The sequence below is a fragment of the Oncorhynchus keta genome, chromosome 20 (genome assembly GCF_023373465.1).
Source record: "Oncorhynchus keta strain PuntledgeMale-10-30-2019 chromosome 20, Oket_V2, whole genome shotgun sequence".
NCBI lineage: Eukaryota > Metazoa > Chordata > Actinopteri > Salmoniformes > Salmonidae > Oncorhynchus > Oncorhynchus keta.
In genome coordinates this window covers 33,920,735-33,939,162 of record NC_068440.1, presented here as the reverse complement: position 1 = coordinate 33,939,162, position 18,428 = coordinate 33,920,735, and the positions used below count along the sequence as shown (strand labels likewise).

General features: G+C 42.5%; 1 protein-coding gene across 2 annotated transcripts in view; it reads left to right on the top strand.

Moving 5' to 3' along the window:
- Positions 1-18,428, top strand: part of LOC118399009 (CUB and sushi domain-containing protein 3-like) — a 908,305-nt gene that overhangs the window by 856,585 nt on the left and 33,292 nt on the right. For both annotated transcript variants that reach the window (XM_052472732.1, XM_052472731.1), the window contains exons 60-61: positions 2,338-2,511; positions 11,098-11,271. In XM_052472732.1, the coding sequence (XP_052328692.1) occupies positions 2,338-2,511; positions 11,098-11,271 (348 nt within the window). The remainder of the gene's footprint in view (positions 1-2,337; positions 2,512-11,097; positions 11,272-18,428) is intronic.

Here is an 18,428-nt window from a genome sequence, read left to right as displayed (position 1 = left end):
TACACGTTTATTGTTTTTATTACTGTGACACAGAGATGGCAATAAGAGCAGCCAATCATCAGAAAGCTCCATTCAGCTGGACTAATGTGTTTGTTTTTTTAGTTAGCTGATTCAGTTAATCACTACCCTCTAAATCAAAGGGTTCAGGTCAAATGGAATGGACTGATAATATAAGGGATATGGTGCCAAAGGGTTCTGGTCAAATGGAATGGACTGATAATATAAGGGATATGGTGCCAAAGGGTTCTGGTCAAATGGAATGGACTGATAATATAAGGGATATGGTGCCAATGGGCTCTGGTCAAAGGAAGGGTACTATATAGTATAAGGAATAGGCCTAGTATCCACAGTGCTGTTACTGACAAAACCAACCCCATCTTTTGGAAAGTCTATCCACAGTGCTGTTACTGACCAAACCAACCCCATCTTTTGGAAAGTCTATCCACAGCGCTGTTACTGACCAAACCAACCCCATCTTTTGGAAAGTCTATCCACAGCGCTGTTACTGACCAAACCAACCCCATCTTTTGGAAAGTCTATCCACAGTGCTGTTACTGACCAAACCAACCTCATCGTTTGGAAAGTCTCCACAGTGCTGTTACTGACCAAACCAACCCCATCTTTTGGAAAGTCTATCCACAGCGCTGTTACTGACCAAACCAACCCCATCTTTTGGAAAGTCTATCCACAGCGCTGTTACTGACCAAACCAACCCCATCTTTTGGAAAGTCTATCCACAGCGCTGTTACTGACCAAACCAACCCCATCTTTTGGAAAGTCTATCCACAGCGCTGTTACTGACCAAACCAACCCCATCTTTTGGAAAGTCTATCCACAGCGCTGTTACTGACCAAACCAACCCCATCTTTTGGAAAGTCTATCCACAGCGCTGTTACTGACCAAACCAACCCCATCTTTTGGAAAGTCTATCCACAGTGCTGTTACTGACCAAACCAACCCCATCTTTTGGAAAGTCTATCCACAGTGCTGTTACTGACCAAACCAACCTCATCGTTTGGAAAGTCTCCACAGTGCTATTACTGACCAAACCAACCCTCTCAGAACAGTCTGCTGGAAAGCCTGTTTCTGCCCAAACCAACCCTCTCAGAACAGTCTTCTAGAAAGCCTGTTTCTGCCCAAACCAACCCTCTCAGAACAGTCTTCTAGAAAGCCTGTTTCTGCCCAAACCAACCCTCTCAGAACAGTCTTCTAGAAAGCCTGTTTCCCGCCCAAACCAACCCTCTCAGAACAGTCTTCTAGAAAGCCCTATCTGCTGTTACTGTAATTTGCGGAAAAGAGTGTATCCGCCATGCAATGTTTTTTGGGACAGCCTACGATATCTGCTATTACTGTAGTTCAGTGAGAGGAGGAGTATGATGTTTTCACATCGTAGTTGGCAGAACTGTGTGAAAAACAGACACGGAAGAGAAAGGGAGACTCACTCTACAGAGTGCAACATGAGTCATCCAGCCTAGCCCTTTCTCCTACTCAAGCGTGGCGTTGGCTGTCTCTCTCTGCCTTATTGCACTATATAGGGAATAGGGTGCAATTTGGGACTCAGCTGTTTTTTGATTTAACCTTTATTTAAGTAGGCAAGTCAGTTAAGAACAAATTCTTATTTACAATGCCAGCCTAGGAACTACCTTGTTCAGGGGCAGAACGACAGATTTTTACGCTGGTTTCGGTTACTGCCCCAACACTCTAACCACTAGGCTACCCACCACCCCAGGTAGCCTAGTGACACCCAGAGGCGAGTGCTTGGAGAGAAAACCATTAGCTCAGTTTCAGTTAGACAGCTGGTAGTAAATGTCCACTAAGGGTGGCAAACCAAATTATTCCTTCGGTTTCATTTCCTAAGATTATGAAAATATGTTGTTTTAGTTGTTAGCCTGGCTGCAGCCTTTTCCCAAAGGTGTCTTGTGTATTCGCTGTTTGCCTTTATGCCATGAATGGAATCATAAAGTATAAATCGTACCTAATTGATTCAGGATAACTCTACAGTGATAATGAGATATATGTAAAGTATGATCCATGCCTAATTGATTCATGATATCCCTACAGGGATAATGAGGGTTAAGTGAGTAATTCAGCATTGATTAAAGTATTACTTCCCCTCAGAGTAATCCCTCTCTCTCTCTCTCTCTCTCTCTCTCTCTCTCTCTCTCTCTCTCTCTCTCTCTCTCTCTCTCTCTCTCTCTCTCTCTCTCTCTCTCTCTCTCTCTCTCTCTCTCTCTCTCTCTCTCTCTCTCTCTCTCTCTCTCTCTCTCTCTCTCTCTCTCTCTCTCTCTCTCTCTCTCTCTCTCTCTCTCTCTCTCTCTCTCCTCCCCCCACCCATAGCGGTGACCTGCGCAGCACCCTCTGCCATCTCCAACGGAGTCCTGGAGGGTACAGACTTTGAGTGGGGCACCAGCGTGAGCTACAGTTGCTCCCCAGGGTACGAGCTGTCATTCCCTGCCATTCTCACCTGCGTGGGCAACGGCACCTGGAACGGAATGGTGCCTCAGTGCCTACGTGAGTAACATCTCTCTCCACTCGTGTTATTTTGTTATCTCGCTTTCTCTCTCTCTCCTTCTCTCTCACTCTCTCGATCTCTCTCCTTCTCTCTCACTCTCTCTATCTCTCTTTCTCACTCGCTCTCTCTTTCTCACTCGTTCTCTCGCTCTCTGTTTTCCACTCTCTTGCACATCGATGCAGCTTCACTCTCTCTTTGCAGCAGAACTAACACATCGATGCAGCTTCACACTCTCTCTGCTGTAGAACTAACACATCAATGCAGCTTCCCTCTCTCTGCTGTAGAACTAACACATCAATGCAGCTTCACTCTCTCTGCTGTATAACTAACACATCAATGCAGCTTCCCTCTCTCTGCTGTAGAACTAACACATCAATGCAGCTTCCCTCTCTCTGCAGTAGAACTAACACATCGATGCAGCTTCCCTCTCTCTGCTGTAGAACTAACACATCGATGCAGCTTCCCTCTCTCTGCAGTAGAACTAACACATCGATGCAGCTTCCCTCTCTCTGCTGTAGAACTAACACATCGATGCAGCTTCCCTCTCTCTGCTGTAGAACTAACACATCGATGCAGCTTCCCTCTCTCTGCTGTAGAACTAACACATCGATGCAGCTTCCCTCTCTCTGCAGTAGAACTAACACATCGATGCAGCTTCCCTCTCTCTGCAGTAGAACTAACACATCGATGCAGCTTCCCTCTCTCTGCAGTAGAACTAACACATCGATGCAGCTTCACTCTCTCTTTGCAGCAGAACTAACACATCGATGCAGCTTCACTCTCTCTGCAGTAGAACTAACACATCGATGCAGCTTCCCTCTCTCTGCAGTAGAACTAACACATCGATGCAGCTTCACTCTCTCTGCAGTAGAACTAACACATCAATGCAGCTTCACTCTCTCTGCAGTAGAACTAACACATCGATGCAGCTTCACTCTCTCTTTGCAGCAGAACTAACACATCGATGCAGCTTCACTCTCTCTGCAGTAGAACTAACACATCGATGCAGCTTCCCTCTCTCTGCAGTAGAACTAACACATCGATGCAGCTTCACGCTCTCTGTAGTAGAACTAACACATCAATGCAGCTTCCCTCTCTCTGCTGTAGAACTAACACATCAATGCAGCTTCCCTCTCTCTCTGCAGTAGAACTAACACATTTTGTTGCATTCTTGTTTCAGTTTGTAACGACAGGGAAATAACATGATATCGACAGTGAAATAATGTGGTAACGACAGGGAAATAACGTGGTAATGACAGGGAAATAACAGGGTTAGTACAGGGAAATAACAGGGTTAGTACAGGGAAATAACGTGGTAACGACAGGGAAATAACAGGGTTAGTACAGGGAAATAACGTGGTAATGACAGGGAAATAATGTGGTAACGACAGGGAAATAACGTGGTAACGACAGGGAAATAACGTGGTAACGACAGGGAAATAACGTGGTAACGACAGGGAAATTACGTGGTAACGACAGGGAAATTACGTGATAACGACAGTGAAATAACATGGTAATACAGGGAAATAACAGGGTTAGTACAGTGAAATAACAATGTTAGTACAGGGAAATAACAGGGTTAGTACAGGGAAATAACAGGGTTAGTACAGGGAAATAACAGGGTTAGTACAGGGAAATAACAGGGTTAGTACAGGATAACAACAGGGTTAGTACAGGATAACAACAGGAATAGTACAGGATAACAACAGGGAAAGAACAGGATAACAACAGGGAAAGAACAGGATAACAACAGGGAAAGAACAGGGTAACAACAGGGAAAGAACAGGGTAACAACAGGGAAAGAACAGGGTAACAACAGGGAAAGAACAGGGTAACAACAGGGAAAGAACAGGATAACAACAGGGAAAGAACAGGATAACAACAGGGAAAGAACAGGATAACAACAGGGAAAGAACAGGGTAACAACAGGGAAAGAACAGGATAACAACAGGGAAAGAACAGGATAACAACAGGGAAAGAACAGGATAACAACAGGGAAAGAACAGGATAACAACAGGGAAAGAACAGGACAACAACAGGGAAAGAACAGGATAACAACAGGGAAAGAACAGGGTAACAACAGGGAAAGAACAGGGTAATAACAGGGAAAGAACAGGATAACAACAGGGAAAGAACAGTGTAACAACATGGAAAGAACAGGGTAACAACAGGGAAATAACAGGATAACAACAGGGAAAGAACAGGGTAATAACAGGGAAAGAACAGGATAACAACAGGGAAAGAACAGGATAACAACAGGGAAAGAACAGGGTAACAACAGGGAAAGAACAGGGTAACAACAGGGAAAGAACAGGGTAACAACAGGGAAAGAACAGGATAACAACAGGGAAAGAACAGGGTAACAACAGGGAAAGAACAGGGTAACAACAGGGAAAGAACAGGGTAACAACAGGGAAAGAACAGGATAACAACAGGGAAAGAACAGGATAACAACAGGGAAAGAACAGGATAACAACAGGGAAAGAACAGGGTAACAACAGGGAAAGAACAGGATAACAACAGGGAAAGAACAGGGTAACAACAGGGAAAGAACAGGATAACAACAGGGAAAGAACAGGATAACAACAGGGAAAGAACAGGATAACAACAGGGAAAGAACAGGATAACAACAGGGAAAGAACCTGGTAACAATAGGGAAAGAACCTGGTAACAATAGGGAAAGAACCTGGTAACAATAGGGAAAGAACCTGGTGACAATAGGGAAAGAACCTGGTGACAATAGGGAAAGAACCTGGTGACAATAGGGAAAGAACCTGGTAACAATAGGGAAAGAACCTGGTGACAATAGGGAAAGAACCTGGTAACAATAGGGAAAGAACCTGGTAACAATAGGGAAAGAACCTGGTAACAATAGGGAAAGAACCTGGTGACAATAGGGAAAGAACCTGGTAACAATAGGGAAAGAACCTGGTAACAATAGGGAAAGAACCTGGTAACAATAGGGAAAGAACCTGGTAACAATAGGGAAAGAACCTGGTAACAATAGGGAAAGAACCTGGTAACAATAGGGAAAGAACAGGGTAACAACAGGGAAAGAACACAGTAACTACATGGCAACAACAACCCCATAATAACCCATTTATAGTTAGTATGTAGCTACTAAATAAAGATTTAAAGTGTGCCAAAAGGATATACAGTGTGAAGAATTGTCCTGGTTATATAGAAACAATTATTAAGAACTATAAATATTAGAGGATAATAAGCATAAGTTATGTAGTAAGTATTCAAGGCCCTTCTCACCTCTTCTAATTAGCACCATTTACAATGCACTTGGAACGCTCTTAGAAAAACGGTTTGAGAAACTACATAGGGCAACCACAAAACTGAACTTTTGGGTCTTTTGCTCGTAGTTCATAGTTCCCCAGTCCTTAAAGGTGTTGTGCAAACAGGTACATGTACATGTCTTGACGATACATAAGTAATTATGTTTCTTACCGCTACTACATTCATAGTTTTACTGTGCCTTCGGTGTTTCAACACTGTATTTATTATAAGGCAAACTCAGTTCCCCTGTTATTATGTTCACAAATGGTACTTTCTCTATAGTTCTAGTGGTGCTTGGACCCGCATTTACCCTTGTTAGTGGGGACCGCGCCCTCATTGGCCCAAGTGACGCACAGCGGTGACAGGTAGCCACTCAGGGACAGGTGTAAACATCACCTGACCACAGTGCTCACCTCTGCACCTGCCATCGTCGTGCGGGAAACCAAACAGAAACACTCCTGTCTCTCTCACACTCTTTCTCCTTCAAATTCTTAGAATGTGAGACTAGCAAAACTTGAATATCGTTGTTGTTTTTTTGCGCTAAATACACTTTAAGAGACCTGGCCTTAACGTGTAGGGGATAGTAAGTCCCTTACTACATCCTACTGTGCCCCCTGCTAGAGCTGTGTGACCTAGAACAGGCCAGGGCAACAGCCACCAGGCAAAAGTGTACTGGAATAGTGGTTAGGCAACTTCACAATGCTCTAAAAGTTTCGTTCACAAGAGAGGAGACAAGTAGCCGTGTTAGTGGATAGATTTATCTTGTTTTAAGTTGAATACCCTCCTCATCCATTATAATGTACCAGTTATAGAGTATGTAGTTTTTAATGAAAACATACATGCACCCTGCATCTAGAAACATTGTGCTGTGCAGATCTTAGATAAGGAGCGGCAGGGTAGCCTAGTGGTCAGAGCGTTGGACCAGTAACCGAAAGGTTGCAAGTTCATATCCCCGAGCTGACAAGGTACAAATCTGTCATTCTGCCCCTGAACAAGCAGTTAACCCACTGTTCCTAGGCCATCATTGAAAATAAGAATTTGTTCTTAACTGCCTTGCCTAGTTAAATAAAGGTAAAAAAAATTAATAAAAAAAGATACAGCATGTGTGTGTTGTTTTGAGGTGTACTATGGTTTCTGTTTAATAAACAGTCTTTCTAAGAAAGTACATTCTACATCAGTATAAACATTGCTACTGAGAACAGATGAACGGGGCCTTGACTACTTTCTACATAACTTATTATCCTCTATTATACATAGTTGTTAAAGATGGAGTTCGCAGTAGGGGAAAATAGTGCCACTGACCGCGCCCCTAAAGCCGTTGTTTTTGTTTTGTTGACGACACAGAGGAGCGTCGTGCGACGGGGTAAACCGTTTTGCACTACTTATTTGTTGTTGCATTATTGCAATTGGACGTGACAGTTTCACCATTAAGGATTCTAGCTATAAGTAATATATAATCGTTTCTACATAACAACCAAGACAATTCCTCACACTTTATATAGTTATTTAGCAGCTAGGTACTATTACTGCGATGTTAAAGTATTATTTCCCTGTTTCCTGTCGTTTCCTGTCCCTGTTGTTACTGTGTTATTTCCCTGTCGTTTCCTGTCCCTGTTGTTACTGTGTTATTTCCCTGTCGTTTCCTGTCCCTGTTGTTACTGTGTTATTTCCCTGTCGTTTCCTGTCCCTGTTGTTACTGTGTTATTTCCCTGTCGTTTCCTGTCCCTGTTGTTACTGTGTTATTTCCCTGTCGTTTCCTGTCCCTGTTGTTACTGTGTTATTTCCCTGTCGTTTCCTGTCCCTGTTGTTACTGTGTTATTTCCCTGTTGTTACTGTGTTATTTCCCTGTCGTTTCCTGTCCCTGTTGTTACTGTGTTATTTCCCTGTCGTTACTGTGTTATTTCCCTGTCGTTTCCTGTTACTTCCCTGTTGTTACTGTGTTATTTCCCTGTTGTTACTGTGTTATTTCCCTGTCGTTACTGTGTTATTTCCCTGTCGTTTCCTGTTACTTCCCTGTTGTTACTGTGTTATTTCCCTGTCGTTTCCTGTCCCTGTTGTTACTGTGTTATTTCCCTGTCGTTTCCTGTTACTTCCCTGTTGTTACTGTGTTATTTCCCTGTCGTTTCCTGTTACTTCCCTGTTGTTACTGTGTTACTTCCCTGTTGTTACTGTGTTATTTCCCTGTCGTTTCCTGTTACTTCCCTGTTGTTACTGTGTTATTTCCCTGTCGTTTCCTGTTACTTCCCTGTTGTTACTGTGTTACTTCCCTGTCGTTTCCTGTTATTTCCCTGTTGTTACTGTGTTATTTCCCTGTCGTTTCCTGTTACTTCCCTGTTGTTACTGTGTTATTTCCCTGTCGTTTCCTGTTACTTCCCTGTTGTTACTGTGTTATTTCCCTGTCGTTTCCTGTTACTTCCCTGTTGTTACTGTGTTATTTCCCTGTCGTTTCCTGTTACTTCCCTGTTGTTACTGTGTTATTTCCCTGTCGTTTCCTGTTACTTCCCTGTTGTTACTGTGTTATTTCCCTGTCGTTTCCTGTTACTTCCCTGTTGTTACTGTGTTATTTCCCTGTCGTTTCCTGTTACTTCCCTGTTGTTACTGTGTTATTTCCCTGTCGTTTCCTGTTACTTCCCTGTTGTTACTGTGTTATTTCCCTGTCGTTTCCTGTTACTTCCCTGTTGTTACTGTGTTATTTCCCTGTCGTTTCCTGTTACTTCCCTGTTGTTACTGTGTTATTTCCCTGTCGTTTCCTGTTATTTCCCTGTTGTTACGGTGTTATTTCCCTGTCTTTTCCTGTTATATCAGGAAAGTGCTTCTTGGTCTATTCTTCTTTTTTCTTCTTTTTTTCATGCAGGTGATCTGGGTATCTGACAATGTAGTGAAACAATTGGCTGCAGAATTAATGCTCTACTGTCATCTTGCTCGGCTCTGTAAAGGAACAAACCAAGGTTCTCTATGTCATTGGTTGATTGAGTGACAGCTGAGTTAGAGGAGGAAGCGCTCATTCATAAAGTCCTTGGTCTGGTCCGACGATCTTCCACCCGTTTTAGGGACATCAGTCAAACTCAATCATTTCGGCAGTAACTTTCGGCATCACTTTAATTTGACCCAAAACGAGGGCGGAACAAAGGGGTACTCGATGTACTGCAGATTAGATGGTAAATTGAATTGAAAAGACTAGCAGATGCCTCCCGTTAAAGGGCAGGTAATGGGAGGTGGGAGGTGAGAGGCTTCCACCATGATGAGCAGCTGTGCCCAATGATAGACAGACACCAAAAAAGTGTGACCAAGTCTCTCTCTCTCTCACTCACTCACTCACTCACTCACTCACTCACTCACTCACTCACTCACTCTCACACAGCAATCATCCTCATACACAAACCAAAAATGTCCAAACACGCACAGATCTGAAGGGAACTCGTCTCCAAAGTTACAATGTCATTGCGTGTTGCAGACTGGGTTCACAAACGCAACGGATTTGTGAAAGCCTTTGTTTTTAAAAGGTTTTGCTGAGACAAGGCTTCAGTCCCGTTATTAGTCATTATAAATAATAGTGTAATTAAGTGTGTTTTTCTCTCCACCATCTGTCACAACTCAGATAACCTTAGAAGGCCTATTTGAACATCAGAGGATCCGGCCATCTATCCTACACCTATTGAGGATTCTCTCTCTCTAGCGAGCCAGAGAATCATAATAACTCGGAGACTTATTAAGAAGGCCTGTTTGAACATCAGAGGACACAACCATCAATTCTACACCTAGAGAATTGTCTCTATACACAAAGAGACCCAGGGAATCATAATTCACCCACCCAACTCAGTGTTTAGTTTACCTACTTGTCACTTAGCCGTAACCCTGTCTGTCCGTCTCCGTATGACAGAGAGAGTGAGTGAAGAACAGAGGGGGTAATCTGCGCAGAATTATTGAGTTCTTAACTACCTGCCCCAGTGGGTCATCGGGCAGAGCTTCAAACGTGATCAGGCGGAAGGGTGGAGGGGGTGAAGGAGAGGAGGAGGTGGAGGGAAGAAGAAGGAGGAGGAGGGGGTGAAGGGAAGGAGGAGGGGGTGAAGGGAAGAAGGAGGTGGAGGGGGAGGAGGGAGTGAAGGGGAGGAGGAGGTGAGGGGGGTGAAGGGAGGTGGAGGGGGGGAAGGGAGGAGGAGGTGAAGGGGTGAAGGGAGGAGGAGGTGGAGGGGGTGAAGGGTGGAGGGGGTGAAGGGAGGTGGAGGGGGTGAAGGGAGGAGGAGGTGGAGGGGGTGAAGGGAGGAGGAGGTGAAGGGGGTGAAGGGAGGAGGAGGTGAAGGGAGGAGGAGGTAGAGGGGGTGAAGGGAGGAGGGGGTGAAGGGGGGGGGAGGTGAAGGGAGTGAAGGGAGGAGGAGGTAGAGGGGAGGAGGGAGTTAAGGGGAGGGGAGGTGGTGAAGGAGAGGAGGAGGTGAAGGGGGTGAAGGGAAGAGCAGGTTAAAAGGTCCACAAGGCACAGTAGTTCTAAGTCCTCATCCTTCAGAACACTGAAGCATGTACAGCAGCAGCAGAGGCCACAGAAACTTTGGCTCCAATGGGAATGAACTAAAGATTGGCTGCCTGTGACGTTGTAATCTTGCAGGCAGCACACTTCTTTTTGTTCTTGTTCTTATCTTCTTCTCTCTCTCTCTACGTCTCTGTTCTCTGCTCTCTCAACCCCTCACTCTGTTCTCTACTCTCTCTTCCTCTCTTTTTTTATATCTTGACAGCGTATCTATTATTCATCAAGAAAAAGTCAAGTTTGTAGTCCTCCTAGTTCCCAGACAGTAAGAGAGGGAGTCTTGTTTGGCACATTTATAATGTATTGGCGGAGTGTGAAGGCCACATCTATTATTGATTCTTCCCGGACAGACCAAGTGTTTGCTGGACAGCCACTGATGGTCAGTGCTCAATGACCGGTTTGAGCCCTTTGAGGGACAATGTCATTCATGTTAGTGTGGTCTGTAAAACTTTGTCTTCTCCTCCACTGGTGCCTGCCAGGATCAGATACAACGAGATACAGTGTCAGAAATTCAATCTAACCCTCACTGGGGGGGAAAATGGCTAACATTGCTCTTGTGTATTTCTGTAATGTTCATTTCGATCTGTAAGGATCACAGAGAGATACTGTGGCAGGAGGAGTTCAATGACATCGATCCTGTGTGTTTTTGGTTGTTGTTTCTGATTCGATCTGGTCAGATTTCCCAGACCGCACTGGGGGGAAAACACAGTAACATTGTTCCTGTGTGGGGTTTTTTTAATGCTCATTTTGATCTGCTCTTCTTGCTCTGCTGTTGTTGTAGCCAAGTTCTGTGGGGACCCTGGTGTGCCTGCCTATGGCTCCAGAGAGGGCCTCAGCTTCATCTATCAGTCAGAGGTGTCGTTCAGCTGTAGCGTCCCCTATATCCCGGTGGGCTCCACTACACGCTTGTGCCAGGCCGACGGCTCCTGGAGCGGATTCCAGCCTCGCTGTATAGGTAAGCATCTACTCTCTGTGTGTGTGTGTGTGTGTGTGTGTGTGTGTGTGTGTGTGTGTGTGTGTGTGTGTGTGTGTGTGTGTGTGTGTGTGTGTGTGTGTGTGTGTGTGTGTGTGTGTGTGTGTGTGTGTGTGTGTGTGTGTGTGTGTGTGTGTGTGTGTGTGTGTGTGTGTGTGTGTGTGCTTCTCTTTATTCCTGGGGAGTTCATCTTTCCAGCTCTATTTGCCTTAAAGCACAGCTTGTAGTATTTAATAACGTCAAACAACAATGTCCTCCCTCTGACACACAGGCTATACCCAGGCCACCCAACTTATACCAAGGATGTGTCTCAAATGAAACTTCATTTTCCCTATATAGTGCACTACTTTTGACCAGAGCCCTATGGGCCCAGATCAAACACAGTGCACTATATGGGTGCCAATGTGATACACTGCACAAACCTCGACACATCTCTTATTGATGAGATCATTCCAAAAAAGTCAGGGTCATCCCTTTTAAAGGGAGAGCGCGTATCACAGGGGAAGAGCCCGGATATGAAATGGCTGTAGGGGATTCTGTTCCATCAGGGGATCACGTTAGTGACATTCTCCTGGCCCTAGCCTTCAGACCTGGCTGGTGTCATTGTCTAGCTTGACAGAAGATTCTATGTTCAGTGCTGTAACGTAGGACATTCTTTTCATGAAGAGTAAGGAATTCGGGAGACTGAACAAATGCACCAAAAATAGGACACAACAAACTAAAACTTGTTTGCCTTGTTTTTCATTTTGCTAGATGGACATGTCAACTCAATATAGTTGTTTTAACTACCTGGTAAGAGTGCTTTGGTGGTTTTTAACCTTCAATTCCTTTGTTAAAGATACATGCCTTGGAAAACTGAAGAGCACCTTATCATATCAACTGTTATTACTGTCCCAGAGCATATAGATTCTATACTGATATTACTGTCCCAGAGCATATAGATTTTATACTGATATTACTGTCCCAGAGCATATAGATTCTATACTGATATTACTGTCCCAGAGCATATAGATTCTATACTGATATTACTGTCCCAGAGCATATAGATTCTATACTGATATTACTGTCCCAGAGCATATAGATTCTATACTGATATTACTGTCCCAGAGCATATAGATTCTATACTGATATTACTGTCCCAGAGCATATAGATTCTATACTGATATTACTGTCCCAGAGCATATAGATTCTATACTGATATTACTGTCCCAGAGCATATAGATTCTATACTGATATTACTGTCCCAGAGCATATAGATTCTATACTGATATTACTGTCCCAGAGCATATAGATTTTATACTGATATTACTGTCCCAGAGCATATATATTCTATACTGATATTACTGTCCCAGAGCATATATATTCTATACTGATATTACTGCCCCAGAGCATATAGATTCTATACTGTTATTACTGTCCCAGAGCATATAGATTCTATACTGATATTACTGTCCCAGAGCATATAGATTCTATACTGTTATTACTGTCCCAGAGCATATAGATTCTATACTGATATTACTGTCCCAGAGCATATGGATTCTATACTGATATTACTGTCCCAGAGCATATAGATTCTATACTGTTATTACTGTCCCAGAGCATATAGATTCTATACTGATATTACTGTCCCAGAGCATATAGATTCTATACTGATATTACTGTCCCATAGCATATAGATTTTATACTGTTATTACTGTCCCAGAGCATATAGATTTTATACTGTTATTACTGTCCCAGAGCATATAGATTTTATACTGATATTACTGTCCCAGAGCATATAGATTCTATACTTCTGCTTTCACCTTAATTAGTGCTCATTGTCTGGTCTGGAAAACCAGGGTTATACTGTACATGAGTCTGTCTTCCTGAAGAGTCTGGGATTGCATCCCAAATGGAACCCTATTCTGTATGGGTCCTGATCAAAAGTAGTGCACTACTTTTGGCCAAAATCTATCCAGGTGAGATGAGCTCTTTTTTTGTATGGAGTTCTATGAGAGTGTTGAATTAAGTGAGGTTTATTTGATCTAATTGAAGTTAGACTGTTAGAAATGTAGTGATACTTGGAAGCATTCTGGCAAGGTGTATCTGCCCTCTCATTGGCTAGAATGGTCCCACCTGATCTCGCCTATCTTCAATCATGTATTTCCATTGTTAGAGCAGCCACTCAGCTATCTTCTCAATATAATAGATAATCTTTGACTATATAGAGAATGGGGTGTCATAAATATAATAGATCATCTTTGACTATAGAGAGAATAGGATGCTATTAATATAATAGATCATCTTTGACTATAGAGAGAATAGGGTGCTATTAATATAATAGATCATTCATCAATTGAACATCTCCTAACGCAGAGAAATAACCAGTAGGGGTTTGAACATCTCCTAACACAGAGAAATAACCAGTAGGGGTTTGAACATCTCCTAACACAGAGAAATAACCAGTAGGGGTTTGAACATCTCCTAACACAGAGAAATAACCAGTAGGGATTTGAACATCTCCTAACACAGAGAAATAACCAGTAGGGGTTTGAACATCTCCTAACACAGAGAAATAACCAGTAGGGGTTTGAACATCTCCTAACACAGAGAAATAACCAGTAGGGGTTTGAACATCTCCTGACGCAGAGAAATAACCAGTAGGAGTTTGAACATCTCCTGATGCAGAGAAATAACCAGTAGGAGTTTGAACATCTCCTGATGCAGAGAAATAACCAGTAGGAGTTTGAACATCTCCTAACACAGAGAAATAACCAGTAGGGGGTTGAACATCTCCTAACACAGAGAAATAACCAGTAGGGGTTTGAACATCTCCTAACACAGAGAAATAACCAGTAGGGGTTTGAACATCTCCTGACGCAGAGAAATAACCAGTAGGAGTTTGAACATCTCCTGATGCAGAGAAATAACCAGTAGGAGTTTGAACATCTCCTGATGCAGAGAAATAACCAGTAGGAGTTTGAACATCTCCTGATGCAGAGAAATAACCAGTAGGAGTTTGAACATCTCCTGATGCAGAGAAATAACCAGTAGGAGTTTGAACATCTCCTGATGCAGAGAAATAACCAGTAGGAGTTTGAACATCTCCTAACGCAGAGAAATAACCAGTAGGAGTTTGAACATCTCCTGATGCAGAGAAATAACCAGTAGGAGTTTGAACATCTCCTGATGCAGAGAAATAACCAGTAGGAGTTTGAACATCTCCTGATGCAGAGAAATAACCAGTAGGAGTTTGAACATCTCCTGATGCAGAGAAATAACCAGTAGGGGTTTGAACATCTCCTAACGCAGAGAAATAACCTTCTCAAAATATCTCAGATGCCTTTATAGTGAGAAAGGCAGCAGCATCTGTGTGATGACTCAGAGAGTTGTGGTGGGTATTGATCCACGGGCCTTTTTAAAGAACCAACCACACAATCTGGATAGATTTAGGGCCAGTTTCCCAAACACTTTTTTAGTCTAAGGCTAAATATGTCAACTTATGTTCAATTGAAATTGTCAAATGGAATTTGTACCAAATGGCAGCTTATTCTGTATTTCCACTGAGTGTACAAAACATTAAGAACAGCTGCTCTTTCCATGACAGACTGACCAGGTGAATCCAGGTGAAAGCTATGATCCCTTATATTGATGTCACTTCTTAAATCAACTTCAATCAGTGTAGATGGAAAGGAGGAGACAGGTTGAGGAAGGATTTTTAAGCCTTGAGACATCTATTGTGTATGTGTGCCATTCAGAGGGTGAATAAGAAAGACAAAATATTTAAGTGCCTTTGAACATCTATGGTAGTAGATGCCAGGCACACTGTATGTGTCAAGAACTGCAATGAAGCTGGGTTTTTCATGCTCAACAGTTTCCCATGTGTATCAAGAATGGTCCACCACCCAAAGGAGATCCAGCCAACTTGATACAACTGTAGGAAGCATTGGAGTCTATGGAATGCTTTAGACACCTTTAGAGTCCATTACCTGACGAATTGAGGGGGGTGCAACTCAATATTTGGAAGGGGTTCTTACTGCTTTGTACACTCGGTGTAGTACATTTCATTTGACTAGAGCCCTATGGACCTTGGTCAAAAATAGTGCACCATATAGGGAATAGGGTGCCATTTGGGACTCTGACGTAATCTGTGTCCGGGAAACTGGCCCCTAGGCTTCATAGTCACACATACATACTATATGTGTTTAATACCCTCCCTTTCCTGTCATCCAAACTAGAGGTCGACCGATTATGATTTTTCAACTCCAATTATTGGATGACCAATAAAGCCAATGCCGATTAATCGGCCGATTAATTTTTTAAATTTATTTGTAATAATGACAATTACAACAATACAGATTGAACACTTAATTTAACTTAATATAATACATCAATAAAATCTATTTAACCTCAAATAAATCATGAAACATGTTCAATTTGGTTTAAATAATGCAAAAACAAAATGTTGGAGAAGAAAGTAAAAGTGCAATATGTGCTATGTAAGAAAGCTAACGTTTCAGTTCCTTGCTCAGAACATGAAAACATATGAAAGCTGGTGGCTCCTTTTAACATGAGTCTTCAATATTCCCAGGTAAGACGTTTTAGGTTGTAGTTATTATAGGAATTATAGGACTATTTCCCTCTATACCATTTGTATTTCATTAACCTTTGTACTTTTAGGCACTTTAGTATTGCCAGTGTAACAGTATAGCTTCCGTAACTCTCCTCACTCCTCCCTGGGCTCGAACCAGGAACACAACGACAACAGCCAACCTCGAAGCAGCATTACCCATGCAGAGCAAGGGAAACAACCACTCCAAGGCTCTGAGCGAGTGACGGTTGAAACGCTATTAACGGGCGCTAACTAGCTAGCCATTTCACTTTGGTTACACCAGCCTCATCTCAGGAGTTGATAGGCTTGAAGTCATAAACAGCGCAATGCTTGACGCACAACAAAGAGCTGCTGGCAAAACGCACGAAAAAGTGCTGTTTGATTGAATGTTTACGGGCCTGCTTCTGCCTACCACCGCTCAGTTAGATACTTATATGCTTGTATGCTCTGTCAGATTATATGCAACGTAGAATACGCTAGATAATATCTAGTAATATCATCAACCATGTGTAGTTAACTAGTAATTATGATTAATTGATTGATTTTCATAAGATAAGTTTAATGCTAGCTAGCAACTTACCTTGGCTTACTGCATTCGCGTAACAGGCAGTCTCCTTGTGGAGTGCAACGAGAGAGAGGCAGGTCGTTATTGCGTTGGACGAGTTGACTGTAAGGTTGCAAGTTTGGTTCCCCGAGCTGACAAGGTGAAAATCTGTCATTCTGCCCCTGAACAAGGCAGTTAACCCACCGTTCCTAGGCCGTCATTGAAAATAAGAATGTGATCTTAACTGACTTGCCTAGTTAAATAAAGGTGTAATATATATATATATATATAATAAAATCGGCAAAATCGTGGGTCCAAAAATACCGATTTCCGATTGTTATGAAAACTTGAAATCGGCCCTAATTAATCGGTCGACCTCTAATCCAAACCTTACCTGCTGTCTACATATCTGTGAACATATATCTATTGTCTGTCAGCCTCCTGAATACTGACCTTATCTGGTTAAGCTCCAGATCCCTGAAGGAGACATTCAGTAGAACTCCTCACATCAATATGACTAAACGGTCTTAATTTCACTAATTGAATATTCAAATCATTGGCACACTCGTCACTGGATTATTAGACCATTAGCAACAAGTCAATTGTTATCTATTTAAATACAATGGATAGTTCAATCAAATGATAAAATGACATATTGGTTTCCTTTCTCTGTAAGCAGTCTATGGACAAGGTATGACAGAAATCCATGCTTTGGTTTGGTTTCCTTTCTCTGTAAGCAGTCTATGGACAAGGTATGACAGAAATCCATGCTTTGGTTTGGTTTCCGTGCACCGTTTCCACACACTAACATTTTAGCATTTGTGGCACAAATGGAAATGTGCCAGAGAAACTAAACCAAGTCATGGATTGCTATCATTCCTTGTCCATAGGCTGCTTACAGGGTAAGGCAACCGATATGTCATTTTGTAAACTACAGTGCCTTCAGAAACTAATCATACCCCTTGACTTATTCCACATTTTGTGTTGCATCCTGAATTCAAAATGGATGAAATATAATACCCATCTTCACACAATACTCCATAATGACAAAGTGAAAACATGTCTTTAGAAATTTTATTGAAAATGAAATACACAATATAGTATTCACACCCCTGAGTCAATGCTTTGAAGCAGCTTTGGCCGCCATTGCAGCTGCGAGGTTTCATTCTTTTCACTGTAAATTAGGTTAGTATTGTGGAATAATTACAATGTTGTTGATCCATCCTCAGATTTCTCCTGTCTCAGCCATTAAGCTCTGTTTTAAAGTCACCATTGGCCTCATGGTGAAATCCCTGAGATGTTTCCTTCCTCTCTGGCAACTGAATTAGGAAGGACCACTATCTTTGTAGTGACTGGGTGTTACATCCAAAGTGTAATTAATAACTTCACCATGATATTCAGCATCTCCTTTTTTTTTATCCATCTACCAATAGGTGCCCTTCTTTGGGACGCATTGGAAAGCCTCCCTGGTCTTTGTGGTTGAATCGCTGTTTGAAATTCACTGCTCGACTGAAGGACCTTACATATAATTGTATATGTGGGGTACAGAGATGAGGTAGTCATTCAAAAATCATGATTAACACTATTATTGCACACAGAGTGAGACCATGTGACTTCTTAAGCCAAGTTTTACTCCTGAACTTATATAGGCCATAGCAAAGGGTTGAACACAAGACAGTTCAGCTTTTAATGTTTTATTAATTTGTAAAAATGGAGAAAAGGCTAATTCCACTTTGACATTATGGGGGTATTGTGTGTAGCCCAGGGACAAAACATCAATCAAATGTATTTATAAAGCCCTTTTTACATCAGTCGATGTCACAAAGGGCTATACAGAAACCCAGCCTAAAACCCCAAAAGGTAAGCAATGCAGATGTGGAAGCACGGTGGCTTGGAAAAACTCAGGAACCTAGGAAGAAACCTAGAGAAGAACCAGGCTCTTAGGGGGTGGCCAGTCCTCTTCTGGCTGTACCGGTTGGAGACTATAACAGTACATGGCCAAGA